Source organism: Hibiscus syriacus, unplaced genomic scaffold (assembly GCF_006381635.1).
Source record: "Hibiscus syriacus cultivar Baekdansim isolate YM2019G1 unplaced genomic scaffold, ASM638163v2 tig00015095_pilon, whole genome shotgun sequence".
Classification (NCBI taxonomy): Eukaryota; Viridiplantae; Streptophyta; class Magnoliopsida; order Malvales; family Malvaceae; genus Hibiscus; species Hibiscus syriacus.
Genome location: NW_024062343.1, coordinates 50,517 through 69,847, shown reverse-complemented (window position 1 = coordinate 69,847; position 19,331 = coordinate 50,517). Strand labels below are relative to the sequence as shown.

The 19,331-nt window shown below is 36.1% G+C and overlaps 3 protein-coding genes across 4 annotated transcripts; 2 read left to right on the top strand and 1 right to left on the bottom strand.

Moving 5' to 3' along the window:
* Window positions 1–2,743: 2,743 nt before the first annotated feature.
* LOC120207614 (organ-specific protein S2-like) lies at window positions 2,744–3,738 on the bottom strand (the record flags this gene model as incomplete). The annotated part of the gene is made up of 2 exons (XM_039207050.1): window positions 3,629–3,738; window positions 2,744–2,990 (listed from the first exon to the last, which is right to left on the bottom strand). Coding segments are annotated over exons 1-2 (292 nt in total), but the record flags the coding sequence as incomplete, so codon positions are not given.
* A 3,058-nt stretch (window positions 3,739–6,796) lies between these two features.
* On the top strand, window positions 6,797–8,580 carry LOC120207612 (peptide methionine sulfoxide reductase B5-like). Its single transcript, XM_039207048.1, has 3 exons — window positions 6,797–7,167; window positions 7,989–8,145; window positions 8,284–8,580. The coding sequence occupies exons 1-3, from the start codon at window positions 6,812–6,814 to the stop codon at window positions 8,437–8,439; spliced, it is 669 nt and encodes a 222-aa protein (XP_039062979.1). The 5' UTR covers window positions 6,797–6,811; the 3' UTR covers window positions 8,440–8,580.
* A 1,279-nt stretch (window positions 8,581–9,859) lies between these two features.
* On the top strand, window positions 9,860–16,781 carry LOC120207610 (K(+) efflux antiporter 3, chloroplastic-like). 2 transcript variants are annotated; one of them, XM_039207046.1, is made up of 19 exons: window positions 9,860–10,017; window positions 10,384–10,773; window positions 11,073–11,174; window positions 11,432–11,512; window positions 12,001–12,102; window positions 12,616–12,693; window positions 13,120–13,188; window positions 13,313–13,363; window positions 13,750–13,863; window positions 13,960–14,061; window positions 14,150–14,284; window positions 14,495–14,676; window positions 14,769–14,901; window positions 15,015–15,089; window positions 15,172–15,273; window positions 15,363–15,524; window positions 15,833–15,922; window positions 16,017–16,178; window positions 16,288–16,781. In XM_039207046.1, exons 1-19 carry the CDS (start codon window positions 9,982–9,984, stop codon window positions 16,576–16,578), a joined length of 2,457 nt encoding a protein of 818 aa, XP_039062977.1. In that variant the 5' UTR covers window positions 9,860–9,981; the 3' UTR covers window positions 16,579–16,781. The 2 variants fall into 2 exon arrangements, with proteins under 2 accessions (XP_039062977.1, XP_039062976.1); XM_039207045.1 differs by having other exon boundaries at window positions 15,003–15,089.
* Window positions 16,782–19,331: the final 2,550 nt, after the last annotated feature.

Here is a 19,331-nt window from a genome sequence, read left to right as displayed (position 1 = left end):
TATAATATTATTTGATTCTAATTCAGTTCAGTTTATAAAATAGTTGACTCGAAATTTTTTCGCTTTGAGATTATAAAATTTAAATCAAGTCAAATTGAATTGAATTTTCGAGTTTCTATTTAATTTAATTATATATTTATTATACTATAATATTTGATTCTAATTTAAATTTTTTTCACCATATACAATACATATTTCTTCATATTTTTTCCATATGTGATATACTATATCATACAGAGTCAATGGACTTGACTCTAACTTAAAAATTAATCCACTAATTACTAAAAAATTTGAGATATTCGGGTTGTATTTTACAACTCGATTTTAACTTGAAATTTTTTTAAGTTGAGTTTATGAAATTACAACTCAAAAATCAATTTGTATCAAATTTTTTGAATCAATTCAAGTCGAAAAATAATTTTTTTGAATCGAATTGATATTGTTCACTTATAGTTGGTTAAATCTAACTTTTAAATCTAAACTCAACATAATCACTTATGTTATGGACCCAAAATGAACTAAATGTTGTTGATTATGTTGGGTTAATTGGTGGAGAAATTTAACATTTAGGGTTATGTTTTGAGGGTTTAGGGTTGATGTTTCAAGTTCAGTTTGTTATGGTAGATTTGAGAATGGATTATGAATTTGGGTTTGGGCATGTAATTGAAGTATTTTGGAATTTGAGGTTTAGAATGTATTGAATTATTTTGGAATTTGGGGTTTAAATGTAATTGATGACTGTGTTGTAAGTTTTAAAAGTTGGGAGACCTAAATGCAAGCGCCTTAAAAGTTCAGTGACCATTTATATAATTTACCCAAACTGAGTGAAACGGCCGTTACGTCGGGGACCATATTGCAAACGAACTAAATGTTTGGTGACTGTATTGCAAGTATTAAAGTTGAGGGACCTAAATGCAAGCATATGAAAAGTTAAATGACCATTTATATACTTTACCCATATATATTACATTAGGTTATTATATGATTGTAGGCAAGTGACCTGATCTCTAAAATGGAAAAATATTTATTAATTGCTTAATAAAAAATCAAATTAAAATTAATCCAATCATAAAATTATACTTATAATTTAGGAGAAAAGAAGAGAAATTGTGCCCATAATTAGTATTGAACTTACAACTTAAGAGAAAAAGGTATCAACCGAAAGTTTTTAACCATATGTTCTATAGATGATTAACTATATATAAAATATTTTCTTGATAAATCTGGAATAAGTACAAGATATAGTTGTTCAAATATAACTCTCAACCATTTGATATAAACGTTCAGACTCTCCTGACATTCATAGTACTCTAACCCGCGTCCACAAAACATACTTAAGATAATTTTTTTATAAAGACAAAAAAAGAGAATACATATAATATACATAATAATAATGATAATAATAATCTTATACCCGAGTTGCATGAAGTTACACATTGCTACACGGTATCCACTTCTGTTGATAGCGGTTTCATATGCAACTAGGAATGGAAGAACGACCCGAACCCGACGGAAAACTCGAAACCCGTTAAGTTCGGGTCGGGTTTGAATAATATCGGATCGGGTCGGTATCAGGGTAATTCAGAGATTTTTTCGGATTTGGGCAAGGTATCCCCGCCTCGATTATATATATATATATTTTTTTATATAAATTATATATATATTTTATATTTTATATTAATTATAATACAAACCTTAAATATTAAACCCTAAACCTTAACTTTTATAATTATTAAAGTGAAATTTGGTTTTTTTGATAAAATTTTCAATGTAGGGAGCTATCAAAGAAAGTGACAAAAGTGGCACGACGATTTTGGATGATTTTATTTGACTTAATATTACGTATGCATCTTCGTTGTATGATTTGAATATCAAACAAATTTGTATTTAATTATGTATGTGTTTTTTTTTGGAGTTTAGACAATTATTTAGAATTGGGTTTGAATTTGTGATTTTAGTTTGAATTGTAAATCATATAGACTAATTTTTCCAATTTTTTTTTGTGATCGTTTTTTTCTATTTTTATGAAAACTACGGTTGCTCGATTTTTTCTCGAGATCGGGTCGGATTCGGGGACGGGGTAAAAAAAATCCCCAACGGGATGCCCGATAAAAAAGCCGACTGAGAACAGGACGGGGATTCATTTCGGGGACGAGGATGGAGAGCAAAACATGCCCCGTTGCCATTCCTATATGCAACACTTTGTACAGTAGGCGTTGGATTATAGGTTAGAAAAGGACCCTTAATCATTCTAAAAAATGAAGATGATGTGGCCTTAGTTTTGGGTCAAATAGGCCCATTTTAAGAAGATAAAGCCCAACAATTGGTTTATATGGCCCGATAAAATTGATGTGGATTCTCAGGGTTAATTTTAAACGTTCTTAAACTATGATCCGGATTCTATATTGGTCCTTACATTTTTATATATTTAGTTAAACTCTCAAACTATCGAATCTTATCAATTAGGTTTTTCCATCATCCTAATGTTAGTGTAAGGATTAAACGATTTGCACATACACGTTTGATCTAAGTTATTTATCGAATCTTATCAATCAGGGTTTAAGATAAGGAAAAACTCTCTTTCAACCATGAAACTAGCTGAAGACGAAAGATTGAAAAATACAAGTGTGGAAAGATCCATGTTTAGTCCCCCACAGAAACAGCTAGTGTTTCTGATTGTCTAAAATTCTAATCACAACAACCAAGCAGACTACCAGGTGGATCATACATATGAGACAGATACTTTTGCTGTCTAGTTCTTTATCAGATGTCTTGCCTTGTTGCTTAGACTCGGGGCTGTTGTGGTATATAAGGCTATGCCTGCTGTCGAAATCTCTGACGAACTGCTCCATTTTCTTACCGGGATCCATGGCCGAACCTTTCGGATCTTCATGTAATAGCCCTTTGATTGCTTCGGGCATTGGTTCATCTTTCATCACACTTCTCCAGTAGTCCCCTGGTTCTTTTCTTCCATAGCTGACATTCACAAACTGCAGAAAGAAAAAAATATCAGATAAACGTAATTGATGTATAGCAAGTATGGTGTTTATTGAGTGAGTCGATCGTGAGATGAAAAGTATTCTGTTCAGATTTGAAAATTATTCTATTCGTGCTCGATTTAACTCGATACTCACTAAAATTTACTCTACTTATGTTCATCAAGTTCACCAAAATTCTTACCTTATTTTTTTAAAATATATGTAAAATTTAGTAATACTATATAGAACTTAATATAAATATAAATTAAGAAATTTAATAAAAAGGATGGAAACAATTCTAAATTCTTAACTCCAAATTAACAATCTATAAATACACTAAACAAACATATTACAACAAAAGTAACAATTTTCGAATACACCAGATAAACCTATTATAACCATTCTTAAAAGAAGAAGAAAAAAGTTCAATAATATATAATCAATCCTAGAAGGAATTAACAAGTTGCTCATTATCTTATCTAGTCGCGTTGGACCTTATTCGATTCGTTAAGATCTCAAGTCGATCTCGAATTTAAATCGTGTCAACTCGAATCGAGTATTAACTGAGTTTTAATCGTCAAGTTTGAGTTGCTCAACTCAATAGCATTCTATATGAAGAAAAAAACGGCTGAATTATTGGTTTTGCTTACCAGAAGAAGAAAGGAGATGATGATGAAAGAGAAGAAAGTCTTCATGTCGACGGTGTTGAAAAACAAGGGTTAGGATTTGCTATTTTGTATATTGTAAGTTGCTCAAGACTGACCAACCATTTATAGGCCATTAACGGGAGGACAAGAAAATGATTATTATACTGTGTGTTTTCACTGTTTTATTGAAGAATCCATTAAACAAATAGTATTGTCCTTAATAAGGGTTTTAGAGCCTCAAGTTTTAGGGAAAACTATCCCTTTTCTGTCACTTTCAGTGGTGGACAATGTTCCTACACGTTTTACTGGCAAGCATTGTTGAAATTTGTTTATGGTTGGAAGAGAACTGATCATAATACTAAAAGCAATAACACGTACTTTTACTAATAATAAGTTTATCTAGTGATAAGATACTAGATCCCTTAAGTATGATCAAGAATTTGAATTATGCCGTTTGTGAATGGAACAAATAGGTTGGAGGGTTGTCCCGTAATGAGTTTTTGCAGAACTCAATCCAAAATAATCGATCAACAGATAGGATACCGGTAAAAAGAAACAACACATACTTTGACCTATATATATTTGATGTATTATGAAACTTTTTTCTGATAAGATTCAAAGGCTGATATCTAGAATTGGAATCTCATTTGTCACCGATTTGTACTTGATGTATTTCAAGCCTGTTGATTAAATTAAGCAATATCTGCAATCTGTACTGCAATTTCTGTACTTTGTGGCAAATTAGAAATGGATTTCTGAGTGGAACATTATCCTATTATGCCGTATTTAGTGATTTGTTGACTTAACAGATTAATCATTTCGTCAACATCTAATGGCTAATGCTAGAGCAAATAGATTAAAACAGCTCGCGCACACACACATATATTAGTTTATAGAGAACAATTCAACAACATTTAGTCTTGAGTTGACTCTCAAATGAAGATAGTCAGCAATGATGCAATGCCTACACACCATGAAAAAAACTTTATAAGCTTCAACTTCATACACAATTTTATTTATTGTGCTTATCAAAGATTTTGTCCACTTGTTCTTTTTCTGGTTCTCATTTGGTTCATGCACACAGCATCTTTATTTATTTATTTTTATTCTCATATAGTTTGGTCTAATCTTTAACATTTTTATTATGGCTACTTATGGCATGATTTGCTGGGCACATGGCCTGATATGCCAAAGTCAACTTCATTTGCATGTCAAATATGTAAGATTGATAGAACCTTTTGAAATTTTTAACTATTTTTCTAGATTAATTATTTTTTTATCTTTCATATTCGTGTTACGTATTCGAAATTCATGATATTAATCTGATATGTTATTTGTCAAATATCAAAGAGAAATGAATCTACTCCATAAGAATTTTCAATGGACCATCGGCTCTCTTGTTCAATCTTTAATCATTGCAATGAAGAAATGAACAATTTCATGCATATGTTCATTGTGTACATGACAAGGTACGTTCTGCAGTAGGGCACTCCATTGTTGATAGTCAACTCTTGTGCAGTTTTGAACCCACCACCGCCCTAGAACCTCATATTTTTTTTTGGGCTTAGTTTACAATCTAACTCTAGTTAACTTAAGATTAAGCCATGTTTGCCGACATCCCCTGATTTTTATGATAAGTTTTACTTTGTGGAAGAAAGTGGTTTTCCTGTTACATCTGGTGTAGAATAGAGCCAACAAGCCAGACAATGCCGAATGACATAAACAATTCGACCGACACCTGACCGTTGAAACCGGGTTTAATCCATTATTTTCTCACACGCATGTTTTATTGGTTAAAAGTAGATTATTTCAATGGAAGTTGGAAATATAATATTGTTGTTTGTGTAGTTGAGAAACAGAAGGAAAAAACAAACAAAATGGGTTCTGGTTTTGCTTCTTGGTGCACATCGTTTTCTGTTTGATGGTACGGATCATATGAGCTTTGCTTGATTTATGCTCAACAACACCCACGTACATAGATTCCTACATTGAAACTTCTTTCTTCTATTTTGATTGCAGTTTGTACATGCCGGTAATGCTCAGAAGATAACTCACAGACATCGTATCGAACAAGGTTCGATCAGCTCGAATCATCTGCAGCAACCTTCGAATTAACTACGACTTTGCTCGACAAGCCGAAAGTTCCTTTACAGAACTATAGGATCTCGGACATGCCAGAACGGATCCCTTCTAAAATGATTGCATGTATATTTTGCCACACCCAAAAGAGTGAAACCAGACTGCTGAAGGTTTCACTAGGTGCTGAAAATGGAGATAAGGTGCAAGGTATTGCTGCTTGTCACATGGATACCTCTCAATGGGACATGAATCATGTATCATTTCGTTTGCTCGGAATCGAGCCCGGATCGGCCCCGGTGTGCCATTTCTTCCCGCCGGATAATCTTGTATGGGGTGTCTTTGACTTCTTGATTGAACGGACTGGTTCGGATAGTGTGCCATATGAATGTCTATGTAACACTATGTCCTTCCACCAACTATTCCTTAATATTATTCAACCGACTAAAAAGAGAGTTGTTTTCGATATCTAATTTAAAACATTCTTTTGTATAGTTCTTATTCTTGATTGAACGGACTGGTTCGGATAGTGTACCATAAATTGGCCCTTACAATGATCAAAGAAAAACAATGAGGCCCAAGAGGCAGTGAATCAGAGTTTGGTGGTGATTCAAAGTGACCCCAACCGAGCCACTAATATAGGCCTGCATAACTACTTCATTAACTAATTGCATCGTATTATTTGAAGTTCATTAATTGAATTTTCCCTCTTTAACTGTTGATCGAAATTTATAAATGATAAATTTTATATATTTAATATTTTCGATTAATTTGATCAGTTAATTTAGAATCGATTTAATCGACAATCAAAGTTTGAAAAAAATATTAACTGTTAACTGATAAATTTAAAATTAATCGATCAATTAACCAAAAATTTAATTCGATCCATTAATTTAATTAAAATTGAAGTTTAAATATTCATAAATACTTAATTGCTGGTGCTAGAGCCAGGGCCTACCTTTTCAAGTATGGGCCTGGTGGCTACCCTGTAATCTTTTCTGGATCCCAACATCTAATGAATGACTTCCTGTATAGAACATTTAGCCATTTTCGCTTTGCATTTTCTACCTGTTTGTTCGCGAAGAAACTCGCTCGAAATCTCTCTCTCATATGGGCCTTAATATCCTCAAGACGACACCATTTTCCTCTTCTTCCTCCAAAGCTCTACTCACCGCTGTGAAACCCGCCACCTTCGCTAGATTTATCAGTTCTTGTTCGATAAATTCTTCTAATTCTGTTCTTCCTTGTAATTCTTGCTTGAGGTTTCCTTTTTCTTCGCCGAAAGCCATTACTTGCTTCGTTTCTCCATCTGGGTCCGGTGGGTTCCTTCACCAGAGCAAGCGTAGGTACCGTGGGAGCGTGGTCGTCGCCATGGCTGCTTCTGGGTCGCTCCAGAAATCTGAGGAAGAGTGGCGTGCTATTCTCTCCCCTGAGCAGTTTCGAATTTTGAGACAAAAGGGCACCGAGTAAGTTTTCCTTTTAAGCTACTGACAGCGTTGAATTAGAACCTTTCTAGGGGAAATTGTATAAATTTTGAGCTTTTATTGTTTTTGGGCCAATTAAAGTTTGTAATCTGATAAACTACATGGAGAACCGACATAATTTTTTGGGAAGAATTTTGAGCTTGCAATGTGCAAAAATCTGTTCTTTTAGCTGTTTTGTTCATGGAATAGCTTCTAGGAAGTTCATTCAAAGTTGTGGTATATGTTCTCCCAAATGGCATTTCATCATATGCTTAATTGCTCAATATAATTTCCTCTGAATCATGATACTCGACTCTGTTGTAAGTGTCAAACACGAGTTTCGGGGCAAAATTGTTTGAATATTGTGGTGATTTTTTTTTTTGCTCGAATAAGGTGCATCTTACAGTAATATGAGGATCTCGCCAGAATTCCACGATTATTTCAAGAAAACACGTTGACTGCGTGACGTTTTCACGTATCGGCATGTCGCAAGACGACTTCCCCATGCTACTTACATGCATGTTACCTGGCAGCGATGCAGTCCGAATGCAGGGGAGGAATGGGAACTCGCCTTACAAGCACGGCGAGATTATGAAATCATCATGCAGTTAACATACTTTTTTGAAATCACCGTGGAATCCTGACGTAATCCTCCTATTACTGTAGCAATCATCCTAAATCATGAAATAATTTCTGGTAGACCTCATTCTAACAATTTTGCCCGAGTTTTGGACACAAATATTTCATGGAAAATGAAGAGTCGAGCAACATAGCGTAAGTCATATTCAATGATAAATTCATAACAATATTTTGATGCTGTATAGGTATCCAGGCACCGGAGAATATGACAAATTCTTTGAGGACGGTGTTTATAACTGTGCTGGATGTGGCACTCCTCTCTATAAGTCTACTACAAAATTCAATTCTGGGTGTGGTTGGCCTGCTTTCTATGAGGGTCTCCCTGGAGCTATTAATTGCAATGTGAGCTTCCTTCCTCCATTTTCACTCTCTGTTGCTAGTTTTTCTTCTATATAATCCGGTCTTTTCTCCATATCATCTTAAAACCGGTGTATCTTTCATGTAAATTTTACTAATGATGAGAGCGTGATGTTCAACCAGCCGGACCCAGATGGGATGAGGACAGAGATCACTTGTGCAGCTTGTGGTGGACATTTAGGCCATGTATTTAAAGGTGAAGGGTTTCCGACACCCACGGACGAGCGCCATTGTGTCAATAGCATATCACTCAAGTTCGTTCCTGCAAATTCTGGGTAGTGATCCCTGTTGTTGTCGCAGATATGTTGATACTATTCACTCTGTACAAGATCAAGGCCATGGTGGATGTTAGATGTTAACTTGTTCTAATAAGAACTGATGTGAATTCTGGATCAAATTATGCTTCTCTGATTCTATTGTATTTGTACTTCATGGTTTCTTGCAATGTCATGCAAAATGTTTTCCTAGTTTCTTTATTCGGTTAGATATGGTTACCAGGAGGGCATCGATTTCCCGGGCATCTCGGAGTATGTAAAGATGAACTTCATGGATATGGTTTACTTTGCCGAGCTGTTTCAGATGGTACCTGGTTTCAGATTTCAGATGAATCGCCGCCGATATAGTTTTCCCCTAATATTTTTGGGTAAATTGTGACATTAGTCATTAAACTTTTGGTTTATATTGTCATCTTTTGTGACTACTTTTAGTACCGATAAACTTGTCTTATTGTCCTCCACAACTTTAACGGTTTAAATTTTTTCAAAATCTTTTTAAAACTCATAAAACTAAACATAAAATTTATTGTTTTTGTGATTTGGGGAATCTTTTGAATTTGAGGAGTATGAGGTGTTTATTAAAAAATCATAAAGGCAATAAGTATTTTTTGAGAATATAAACTATATACTTAGAAACTAGTCTCATGAAACAATTGTCGGAAGATATTAATACATTAGAACATCTTTGATGGATTTTTATCGGTTTTGAGCGAGTTAAAAACTAAGAGAGAAAAAAGAAAAAGAAAATATAAACGCTTTTTCTACCGATCTTGTTACAACGATTGACCAACAACGATAGTTGAAGTAGTTGATGATTTTCATAGAAAACTAGTAAGAAATAACCATATTATGAAACAATTAATAATTTAGTCCTATTTGAAATGAACAAAAATTCAGTGTTAAAATTGAAGCATTTAAAAATTCAATGCTAAAATTAATATACCACTTAACATTTTGTGACTAATGCTGTAGTTTAACATAAAGTTTTCATATTCAAAACTACATACTAAAGAAAAATCGTTAAAATACAACTCACTAAAACCACGTTTGATTGAGGATAAATGGAGGAGCTGAAGTATACAAGGTTTTGATGATAAAAATTTGAACCTTATCCTCCAATGTACACGTTTGTTTTCTCTTCGGGTATACCAGTATCCGCCACGTGTACATAACGTTATCCCACCAGTCAGCAGTCCAAACGGAAACCACTTCCTACTTGTCTTTAACCGAACAGATTCCATAGTCCTCAAAAACAAACTACTGGTCGAGACGCTTCAGCTCTTTCCACGAATTTTAACAAGCTCAAAGAACACAGCTTTTAGACATGTCGTGGCCGCTTTCTATCCTCTCTTCTTCACCCCCTTAAAATACACGCAAGAAACATTAACAAATAGATATAATAAAAACACCCAAAGTTTTTTTTTTCTTTCTCGAGGTTAAGAGTTCTTAGCTTGAATCTTTATTGTTTCTCAAGAATCAGGGAAATGCCTTCGAGTCTGTCTGTTTCAGGGTCTTGAGCCTTCAATCTTTGAACCCTTTTAGCACCATGTTGGAGTCGTTATCTTGTTGCCACAGCCCCAAGGTATGCAATCGCTTGTCGTTGACATTTTCTTCGCGTTTTCTTGAACGAATTAACGTGCCAACCCATGGTTGTTCTTGCTTTAAGCTTCTTTTCAATAAAAAATTGAACTTTCTTTATGTTTCACATGTATGGTTTGCGCCCTCTTTTGAGCCTTTTGCATATCTGGTTTTGTTAAATTTGGGAGGCTATATCGTTTAAAACTCCTTTTATTCGGCTTCACTGTAATCTATTGGTATTTCAAGGACATAACTTTAGCTATTTCTATAATTTTCTAGAGTTGTAGTAGTTGTTTGGAAATCGATTTTTGCTGCCAAAATGTGTACACGTGGTTTATTATTTGATTTATCATTTTCATCCCAATTGCAGGGTTATGACTTTGTTAAACGAAAGAGTCGGGGTGGCACATACTCTCAAGCTATATCATGGTTTTCTGGGCATTCTTCTTTCGCGCCATATGTCAATAGCACGCTCTTCTGTTCTCGACCATTATCTGTAAAAGTCGGAACGAATAATTGCACTCATGGTTTAAAGCATATATTTGGTGGCACGCCTTCTCCACCTTCGGTACCATCTAATTTGAGAGGACTTAATTTCTGCCATGATAGACTGCTCCACCGGAAAAGGTCGCGAATCCATGCGACAGTTGAGGTTGCAAGTGCTATTGATGTCATCAATGATTTAGGACTGGATACTCTGACATTCTTGGCTGTGACCGTCATGGTTGTTCCCACATTCAAGATATTTCGATCAAGCCCTGTAAGAATAATCAATTTTAGTGGCATTAGTCTCACAAACTATTCTTTTTTCCCTCCCTGTTGTGATTTCACCGACTGGCATCACATACAAGTTTCTCCTACATCTATACGAATGTAGATATGTGCTTAGGTTTGATCCAAGGGCAAGCGTATATACTTGTAAAGCATGATGTCTCATTAGTTACTCGAGGAATCTTTAAATATTTATTCAAAATGGAAGAAACTATAGATGTTGTTCCTATCGATTGATAGTCTTCGATCCCTAGTAATAACAAAATGTAAATTCTAAATTGCTTCCAGATACTTGGCTTCTTCTTTGCTGGGGTTGTACTGAATCGGTTTGCATTGATTAGAAATCTTACAGATGTCAAAGTCCTGTCTGAATGGGGGATACTTTTTCTGGTAAGTCCAATTGCTTAACTAAGTAAGATGTAATTTTTCTTTCCTTTAATTGTGTTAGATCTGTGCTAATAGTTAATACATTCACTGCAAATCATGCATCTTTCACTCAACTGTTGCTTACAACTTTCCTTTTAGCTATCCTGCTTGTGTACAAATAAATAAATAGTTCGAGATATTCGGTCTTATTTATTGGATTGATAGCCATCTTCTTTGCATTTTCTATATTAATTTTGGTCTAACACATTCTCCTTTTCCAGCTGTTTGAAATGGGTTTAGAGCTTTCACTTGCGCGCCTTAAAGCTCTTGCTAAATTTGCTTTTGGCATGGGATTGACTCAGGTATGGTGCCATTGGGAATTGTTATTTTAATCCGATTGTACATTTGCATTCCGTATAAATCATATTTGTAAAACTACCAAGCAATAATACAATGGAAATGACCGAGAATGAGTTAAATTGTTAAAACACGCAGGACATGGTCTACGTTTAAGTGAAAATGATAAAAGTGAAATACTTCTCCGAACTATTTTCGGATGAGGCGCAGCCAAATTTATGTGGTGGAATCTGTGTCTATTTTCATTTTTTTTATTTGCTTGAAGGACACTTCTGACAAGTTCCTTGGAGTACTACTACCCTATGGCTACAGATATAAGATCACTATATTTAGGGGTACCAGTAAGGTTCAGTTATGGCCCATTTTGACTGGCATGGTGGTTTGATAAAGCGGTTATTCTGGCTTTCTTACAGCATAGAAGCACTTTTATTTTATGTTTTCCCTTCGGGTGCTAGGTGATTGATACTTCCTTTTTCCTCTTTCTATATGTAAGGTCTTTTTTTCCACCCTTGCGTTCACTGCATTTGAACTTCCACCTAATGGGGCTGTTGGAACTAAAATTTTGCAGTTCCTATTTCACTCTGGACCTGAGCTGGTGAGAACGCTTCATCACAAGCTGTTTAATCATTCTTGTATCGTCATTTATTTGCTTAATGCTTTAATCGTTCTCTGCTACTTATGAGTTGGTGTTTCGTTGAGTGTCATTGTGCAAGCTGTAGTGCTACTTATTGCATGGACCTGTGGGATCTGTTTTATACTTTATTCTGCATCTATGAATTTGACTCAAATTTGAGCAAATTTGGAAAATAATTTCAAATATTCGTCCCGGTTGGAAAAAAAGAATTCTGGAAAGTATTGATAGCTTGGGTTATGGTTTCAGTATCATTGGGGTTTGAAGTTTGTTCGCTCTTTCTGTTTTCCCTTTTGTTTTTGGTTGAGAAATCGATAGCTTGATTTCATTTATCTAATTCAGAATTAGTTAGTAGTAATGTTTATAATTTGAATGTTTTAGACAGCAGTTTATATATTGGAAGCCATCTATTATTATCAATGTATTAGAGTAATCCCTTTTAGCTTAATTTTCTTTTGTTTTTTGGTACATATATAGGTTAATATCAGAAGCGTTGATGAAGCAGTAGTAATTGGGGCTGCTCTATCTCTATCTTCTTCAGCTTTTGTTCTACAGGTATTCTGATTGTCGATATCTAAGAATGGTTGTTTTGTTCTTCTGCTTTTGTCTTTATGAGTGGATATGTATAAATTCTTGCAGTCAGGCTAAAATCATGCCATGCTCATTATTTGCAGAAGCGGTAGTTTTCAGATTCTGGCTTTTCTAGTGAAGTTTTATGTTCAGAAGTGGATTGTCCCATTTATATTATTTTCCTTCCTTTACGAGTAGCTAGAATGTATACTTTCTCTATATAAATGGAAATCCGGAATTGCTACTTGCTCTTTTATGACAAGATCGCGGCATGACAGATAAATACATATTATGCAAAAAAATAAGTTCCTCGCTTTGTGGTGCTTTTGCATGTCAATTGTTTCCTTTCATTGATATGTGAGATATACTTGCCTGATAGAGCATTGTAAAGCTTACGATATTAAGATACAGCTTCTAGCAGAGAAGGGTGAGCTGCCAACAAGATTTGGCTCAGCAACTCTGGGGATACTACTTCTGCAGGTTCTTGCTTACAGTCTACTTGCTTGCCTTATTTTTTCCGTTTGTGGGTTTTTCTAGGTTCAAAGTAGACATCAAAATAGGGTGTCAATAACCTCTTTCGGGCACTGTTTCTTGATATTTGCAGGACATAGCCGTTGTCCCTCTCTTAGTCATACTTCCAGTTCTCGAGAGCCAGGTATGGAGGAGCCTCTCTCTTTTCTCCATGGTTTCTTGGTCGCTAACATCTTTTTATTTCTTTCATTTGTTTGAATGTGCATTGTTTCTCATTTAGTTGAGTTATTTTTTCTCATTTCATGTGCATGCTTGAGAAATTGATATTATGAAAACATCATATACAAGTATTATGATATGCTTAGAAGAGGAGAAGTTCAGAAATCTCATTTTTGGAATAATTTTTCAATAGGAGAAGCCTTTTAACCATTGTGATGGTCAATCGTCTCTTTTTTTCTCGTTTATTTACTCCACTTCAAAGCGATTATGATATTTTGTATGTGCTTATCAGATATATATGGGAGGCACTGTTGTCTTTGACCATTTTTGGTATCTTTTACAACTTTGCAGAACATAACAGAGGGCAGTATTTTGCCAATGCTAGTTCAAGAAAGTTTAAAGGCGCTACTAGGGCTTGGTGTGCTTTCTCTTGGAGGAAAATACATTCTTAGGAGAGTTTTTGAGGTTTGTTGAGTTTATTATTAAAGTGAGAAAAAGGGGGAAAAAAGACTCCCACTTTTCGTATTCTATAAAACTAACCTCGGTTTCTTAAGTTTTCAGGTTGTTGCCGAAACAAGGAGCTCAGAGGCCTTTGTTGCTCTCTGCTTGCTAACAGTTGCCGGGACTTCCCTTATGACCCAAGAGTTGGGCTTCAGTGATACGGTTTGATATGTATTCTCTATAGCAGATAATGTTTAAGATTGATGCATTTCAAGCCTTGTATCAAACTACATTCAATTTCGTTATGCAGCTTGGAGCATTTCTGGCTGGAGCATTACTGGCAGAAACAAATTTCCGGACACAGATCGAAGCTGATATACGACCATTTAGAGGCTTGCTACTTGGGTTATTTTTTGTGACTACTGGAACTTCAATTGACTTGCAGGTATGGTATAGTAACCATTTTAAGCAAGTATTACCCTTTAGTAACCATTTCAAGCAACTATGCTTTCTAGAAAGATTTGATGACATGAATTTATGTGGTTTTACCTACGAATGTGTAAATGCAGCTATCGCCGTAAGTAATGCATGCAGTGCCAGTATTGTTGCTTCCTGTTGTTTGATTTAATGCAGTTTATATTTGCTTCTTTTGCAGCTTCTTTACCGAGAGTGGCCGAGTATCCTTGCACTCTTGTCTGGTTTGATTGTCATCAAAACATTGATCATTACAGCAATAGGTCCTCGTGTTGGACTCACCTTGCAGGAAAGTGTAAGAGTGGGATTTCTTTTATCACAAGGAGGCGAGTTTGCATTTGTCGTTTTCTCTCTAGCTAACAGGTTCGTCAGAGCTCAATTCGATGGAGTAACTAGTCTCTTAAGTAGACACACTTGTTTTTATGCCTATAAAGTCTTCTGCCATTCTCGAGCAGCCTTGGAGTCCTACCTCTTGAGCTTAATAAGCTGCTTATTATTGTTGTGGTACTCTCGATGGCGTTAACCCCACTGCTTAATGAAGTTGGAAGAAGGGCTGCTGATTTCGTTGAAGACAAGTTTAATAAAGATGTATGTTCATGATAGTATTTCATTTCAGTTCCATTGATGACTATTTTTTGTATTCATCATCTTGCTTTGAATACGAATTTATCTGTGTGAACTTAAAGAAGAAATTTTCACAGGGCGATGAAGACGTGACAGTGAATTTCGATGCAAGTGAACCAGTTGTTATAATTGGCTTTGGGCAAATGGGACAGGTACATCCGTTATGACGCAGTAACAACAATTATTATTGTGTGGCCGCGACTCTATTTTAGTTTTTGATGTTTTTACTTGCAGGTACTCGCTAATTTTTTGTCAACTCCACTCGCTGCTGGAGTAGATGGTGACTTCATGGGATTACATTATATAGCTTTCGACCTCAATCTTTCTGTTGTAAAGGTATCCGAATTTCATTATGTAAACCGAGTATATACTATATCTTTACCGACTCGTCATGGTATTCAAAAGACATGTTACTGCATTTGCAGGCATCTAGAAAACTTGGTTTCCCGATTCTCTACGGAGACGGGTCACGTCCAGGTGTTTTGCAATCTGCTGGTATCAAGTCCCCGAAAGCTGTCATGATTATGTACCGAGGAAAAAATAGGACAGTTGAAGCTGTTCAAAGGCTTCGGCTTGCCTTCCCTGCGGTAATGCCTCTCTTTCTTGTTCTCACCGGCTTTGTGATTTGTACATATTACAATAAAATTTTGATGATAAAATACATACATACATAGTTCATACATACACACACATGTATATTCATTTGTCTGTAACAATGGTGCATTGGCTCTTGTTGTTCCCTTCACGTTCACCTGAAATTCATACCTCTAGTAGGCTCACTACTAGTTGCTACTGCTTTCTCCGATTCTTCTATGTTCTTTTCTTGTTTCGAAAGAGAAAGAAACTGTCCCCTGGCTGGACTGCTAATCTTCGGCTAAAACATGCTTTCGAGAAGGTTCCGATTTACGCAAGAGCTCAAGACCTCAAACATCTCTTAGACTTAAAAAAAGCCGGAGCAACCGATGCGATCTTAGAGAACACAGAGGTATCTACAAATTCTTTTTCCCCCTGCATTGCATTGTTATTACAAGGTTCAACTGTTATACTTCAGCTCCCTTACATCGTATTTATCCATGCAGACGAGCTTACAACTTGGATCCAAGCTTTTGAAAGGATTCGGTGTCATGTCCGATGACGTGACATTTCTGCGTCAGATTTTTCGAGATTCCATGGAGTTACAAGCCAAAGAAGAACTCAGCAGAACTGATGATCGAGAGCCAGATATTATGAAGCCACTGCAGGTACGCAGATGCTTTTTCCTATACAGTTTGATGAATGTAGTTGATTCTTTTACCATCATATTCTTACAGTCGGGCCATTGATGAACTTGATGAGTTTAACTTTGCTTAGGCGAAAATGGCCAAGGCCGAAGCGTCGACATCACCGATCGCATCTGACGATAATTTCACAATGAAAAGCCTGATAGATGGAGCTCAAGTTTCCAGGCTTGAAGGTGGTGTTGATCAGACGGATGAACTGTTAACCCCATCGGAAGGCGAATCATCGGAAAAAAACCTGACGGATATAACTAAACTACCCCTGTTTCAAGTGGCTGAAGTGGACTTAGAAAAGAACGACGGCATGCTTAATCGGTCTGAAAATCCGGAATCACAAGGTGTTTTATACGGTGAAAATAGATAACAGGGAATGGCGTTCTGGTAACATCACGGTGACGAAGTCAGGAATACAGTAACACCTAGTGGCGAACATTAGAAACAACAAAGCTTGAAAAGTTTCGCTTATGTTCAGTTTCGGTTTTCTGAAATCAAACCCCCCCCCCCCAACAAAAAAAATGTATACTTTATGAATATAATGCACAAGGAGCAATGATTCTTTTTTGTACATCCAACAGTTTCATTAAACCAACGGCGTTACAAGAACCCAATCCAGTGTTCCACTGTCCCCATAATCTTGTTTCACGCTCATTGTTTATGATTGGATAAAGTCAGCCCCACCTTTTTACCGATATGTTCGATCTCATCATTAAAATATCCGAAACAAACCGACCGAAAGGCCCACAGACTCTCTTCCCTGGTTTTCCCCGAAAACCTCTTGCTTCCCCTCTCTATAAAAGAGCCGACTGTCGATTTACTAGATTTGCTCATTTCTTTTTTTTTATTCCCGATTAAAGTTAATCTCTGATCATGGCGCCTACTGCTGCAATGTTGATTCTGCCCCATGTGGGTGAAACTACTCCACCGCCATTGGAGGTTAAGGTCTCTGCTTCGAAGTGGATAGCACTGGGAAAAAGCTTTCTGTTTCGAACAAAATCTGGGCTTAAGAGGGAAGAGCCTAAGATTGAGGTTGATCGTCTTCCTCTGCTGATTCTACCTTGGAAAGCAGGTTCCTTGAAGCCCTTGAACAACCTGATGGTAGAGAATATAGAATTAGAGATCGTGATATCATTTTGGTTCAGAGTATTTGACTCAAAGTTTGTAAATTCTTTGCTTAAATCGCTATCTGTTTATCACATATACTCTGTAATTGTCAACTTTTGTTATTACTATGGCAATTTGGTTCTTAGATACAAGAAAAAGGACTTTGATGTTTGAACATTGAACCCAAACATCCTTTTCTCAAATTCAGAACAACAGAATAATTTGAGCTCTGCAACAATGGCGGAATTGTGAAGGACTGAAAAAAATATTAAATATTTGTTTAGAATATATATATTTGGTCCTTATAAGCTATAATAAAATTCAACTCAAATTTTAATTCAAATCTGAGTTAATATCTGACATCAACCCTAAAATATATCTCATGGAGTACTGGAGAGTATGGTGGTGGTGATGGCCGAGGGACAAAAGGAAGACAAAAATATGGTTTTGCAAAACAATGAAGATAGAGATTGGTCTAAGCTTCCCAGTGACATCCTTAAATGCATACTGGAGAAATTTTATTGGTCGCATCAAATCCGAATACGTGGAGCTTGCAAGGATTGGTGGAACGTATCCCTCGATGGGATTCCCACCAATGATAAAGTATGGTTAATGACATGCCGATAGATGGTAAGAGAGTGATCGGTAGATGTAAGCTTAAGGACACCTCGTTGGACAAAAAGGTATACATCGACAAAGGCGTTAAGGGAGAAGATCGATTTATTTTCGGTTCAGCTCAATATCAGTCCAGTCGATAGCTCTTTTCCAAAACAAATCCGAGTACAGCTTTTGTATCAGATGTGTCTTCTTCTTGTACTCTCCTTTCACTAATGAGGTTCTTGAGCTGGCCAACACTCGGTGATTTGACGGCCACGTTTAACTTGAGTTCAGCAAGTTCAGAGTGCCTTGTTTTCAGTTTCTACAGATTTAAAGAAACGACTGGTATTAGCACATGTCGACCGGGTGATCTGAGTTGGAAGACGTGCTACCTCGTAGAACGTCATCCATATAGAAGCTGGTATGGCTCCTCGTTGAGTTCAACTTATTTAGACGGCTGTTTCTACTGTCTTTTTTTCAGGTGGCACACTAGACTTATTTGACATCGATAGTTGAGAATGGAGATCGCTTATGAAATGCTGGCGAGTCCCAGACCATGAGTATCAAATTGATGTTTCCAGCGAACAGGTAGCCGGTCGTAGGTGTCCATGTCTACCACATAGGCCCAAAATAGTTATGAAATTCAATCTTTCAGCCGAATGTTGGATTGAGAATTTGAACTTCGTAGAGATGGTAAGTACAGGTCTTACATCCTCATCACTATTTAAACCATTGGGAGAATCATCATCATCAACAACAAGTGATCATCATCATCTATATGCTTATTTGTATCCATCAGACGAAAAGCACCCGAGGGATTCGATATTGATAGAGCCTCCTGTCAATTGTGTTTGGAGAAGGCATCACTTGCTTAGTCCAAGCCAGATGCAAACATATACTATCTTATATTATATGATTTATATGCTTCATTGGTGGTAGATACTAGGAACTTGAGATTTCTTTTATTAGTCTAAGTCAGTTCTCTCTACATTTATCTTTTAAGCTTGTTATGTTTAAATTAAATACAATTTTAGAATTATTTTATTCGAATTGACTCGATTTCCCAACTCTTTGGAAGAAATCTCATCATTTTTAATAAGCACTACATGTTAAAAGGCCTTGATTCACACACACCACAAGAAACACCATCTTCCTTCTGGTAATTCTCGACTATGCAGCACATGGTCCTTTTTGTTGCTGTAATGGTCGAGTTCAACAGATGAACGTATTGTTCTGCCTGCTTATTGTTTGCAATACAAAAAAGAAGCAGAACCAAGAATATATATGCTTAAGACTTTCTTCGTGTATGCGCATGAATGTATAGCGTACATGTTCACTCTGTTGTAGTTATTGTGGCATATAACTTTCTTCGTGTATAACAAGACTAACCAACAAGACCTACCTTTTTCCGCCATATCT